Source organism: Vigna radiata, chromosome 9, assembly GCF_000741045.1.
Source record: "Vigna radiata var. radiata cultivar VC1973A chromosome 9, Vradiata_ver6, whole genome shotgun sequence".
Classification (NCBI taxonomy): domain Eukaryota; kingdom Viridiplantae; phylum Streptophyta; class Magnoliopsida; order Fabales; family Fabaceae; genus Vigna; species Vigna radiata.
In genome coordinates this window covers 13,541,305-13,544,096 of record NC_028359.1, presented here as the reverse complement: position 1 = coordinate 13,544,096, position 2,792 = coordinate 13,541,305, and the positions used below count along the sequence as shown (strand labels likewise).

General features: G+C 32.2%; 1 protein-coding gene across 1 annotated transcript; it reads left to right on the top strand.

Moving 5' to 3' along the window:
• Positions 1 to 1,685: 1,685 nt before the first annotated feature.
• LOC106773388 lies at positions 1,686 to 2,177 on the top strand. Its single transcript, XM_014660086.1, has 2 exons — positions 1,686 to 1,877; positions 1,959 to 2,177. The coding sequence occupies exons 1-2, from the start codon at positions 1,686 to 1,688 to the stop codon at positions 2,175 to 2,177; spliced, it is 411 nt and encodes a 136-aa protein (XP_014515572.1).
• Positions 2,178 to 2,792: the final 615 nt, after the last annotated feature.

Sequence of the window (2,792 nt, the reverse complement as noted above, 5' to 3'; positions counted from 1 at the left end):
TTAAGGGGGAACCCATGAGTGCTTTTTAGCTGTAGTAGTAGATCTCCCAGATAATATCACATGTGTTGCAAGGGAACTATTAATAAAAATTGCTTTAGCATACATTTATATAACAAAGAAAGTTGAAACATTGAGGTTCTTACCAATCTACTACATGTTTAAGAGGGTGAGAGGAGACTTGTGCAAAGAACAAAACCAGACAGTAGTGTTCTCCGGTATGGAGATCACGAGTAGCTACCAATGACGCCTGAAATTGATAATAACTTAATTGTCATATACCAAAATTAATAAATGAAACTTTAAAGTTAACAAGCTTCACTTACCCATATATATAAGGGAGAAAGTATATCTCCTTCCCCATTGCAAAGCAGGTGGTGATGTATGACTAGATATCATCAAATTTATTTCATGTTCATATTAAAAGGAAAATATTAAAAATAGAAACCTGGAAGCGTGAAAGTCGATCAACTATCGAGAATGTCAACATAGAAAACCTCACCACAAAAATACAATATCTAGACAAAAACAAACAACACATTAATTAGTTTCATGATTTTTAACCTTAAAGTTATATCTTTATTAATCAATTCTATATAAAAAAATCGTTAAAACATTAATTTTTTTTATTTAAAATATAATAACACGAATCCCATTCACACCACTTTTTTTTCCTGTTTAGATACTCTTTATGTTTCTCTATCACACTTGTTTATATCATGTTGGCATTTTTTCTAAGTGATTTTATTTTGATGTAATAAAATTAATTTATGTTACTTTAAATTTAAATTAAAAGTTATAGTTTGAACAAAAATATTACAAAAAATAATGTAAAATTAAAATTAATACTATTTAATTATATATTTCTCTCTCATAATAAATATATATATATAAAAGTTTAAAAAGAAGATCATTAAATTACACTGAAAATGTGGTCTTTGAATAAAAACATTTTTATGAAGAATAGTAACTTTTGTGAGTTTCAATATGTAAAATTGTAGCTTTTCTTAGCATTTTGGTTGACTTATAGCATTGCATGCAAAGTGTGGGAAATGAAAAACTCATACACTTTGATATTTACAAAATTGGAATAGGGCACAACTGGTTTGACCGTGGATCAAATCAAATGTTTAAAAGTTTGAGTTATCTTTCCCACAAAAGCATCTAATAAATCTATTTTTGTGTGGCCGAAGCCTTGTTTCTTTCAGCATGTCTATAATTTATTTTTGGTTTAATACCTATTTTTGGTCCCTCCTTTGGGAGGGTTTGTTCAAAGTGGTCCCTCCTTTTTTCAAAAGTTCACTTAAGTCCTACCTTTTGCAAAAACTGTTCAAAGTGGTCCCTCCTTTTTTCAAAAGTTCACTTAAGTCCTACCTTTCGCAAAAACTATTCAAGTTGGTCCTTTTTGGTAACGACGTTAAGTTCACTAACGGCAGACCTGCCAGGTGTGTAATGTTTGATGATGTGGCATTGTAATTTGTTTTAAAAGAAATATATAATGATGACGTGTAAATGAATATAATTAGGGTTGGATTAAAAAAATAATTAGGGGTAATTTTTGGTGTGTAATTAAGTACATTATCCTGTTACAGTGATTGATGGTTATTGTTCCCAAGTTTAAAAGCAATGGTTAGGGTTTGTGGTTATTTGCTCCAGAGTTTTGGAAAGTTAAAAGGTTAGGGTTTGGAATGGCTTCTTCACAAAGTGGTTGTTCTTGTTCGAAGACAACGGGCAAAGGAGCTTCGCATTCATCACAGGGGGCTGTTTCGAGGGGTGTTGTGATAACCCCTATTTGCCACTGTGGTGATTTTGCTGTACTGAAAGTTGCGAAAACTGCAAGGAATGCTGGGAGGCAATTTTGGGCATCTCGTCATTATAAGGTTTTTTTGAATAGCAAAGTGACTTTTATATTAAATTGATTTCCTATGTTAACAGTTTTTTGTGTTTTTTGTGAATAATAGAGTGCATTTACAAGTGGGATGTCATGTAACTTTTTCAAGTGGTTTGGTGAAGAGAACGCTGATGATAGAAATGGTACAAATGTGAGACAAAGCAACAAGAGGACCACTGATATGGAAAGTACTGTGAAAGAGTTGCAGAGAAAGATGAAGTTCGTAGTTGGAGTTGGGGTTGTTCTTATTGTGCTTAACATCATCATATTGGGGCTGTGTTTAGGTTGATGTTAGGTGACCAATGTGCAATTTATGTTGTGTTCATGTATTTTGAGTTGATGTTGTAATATTTTGACTGCCTTTAGGTTGATGTTAGGTGGGCAATTTGCAATCAATGTTGTGTTTGTGTGTTATGAGTTGTTGTAATATCAGTGAACCATCTAGGTTAGTACAATGAAATTCGTAGTAGTCCTCAGTTTGGTTTAAAACTGTGCATTGTGGTCTTCACTTTGGGTTAAAATTGTTCATTTTGGTCCCCCTTTTAGTACAAAATTGTGCAAAATGGTCCCTTAATACAACATAATACCAGTGCATGGTAAGGAAACCTAAACCTAAACAAACATTCAAACAACAGTGGAGACACATAATATCAGTACATCCAGTCAAACATTTTTAAATTCAAACAAAGATACTGCCATACACAATATCACCAAATTCATACATAACATGTCTAAACTCAAATATGAAAGATAACATGTCTAAATTCAAATAACATACATAACAACTTCGCTACTGTCCTACACAATATCAATAAACTGATGGAGTTCAATCTATGCTACTTTTCTTCTAATAGTTAACTTTTTCCTTGCTATTGCTAGAGTTGGTTCTGTGATGGAATCTTGT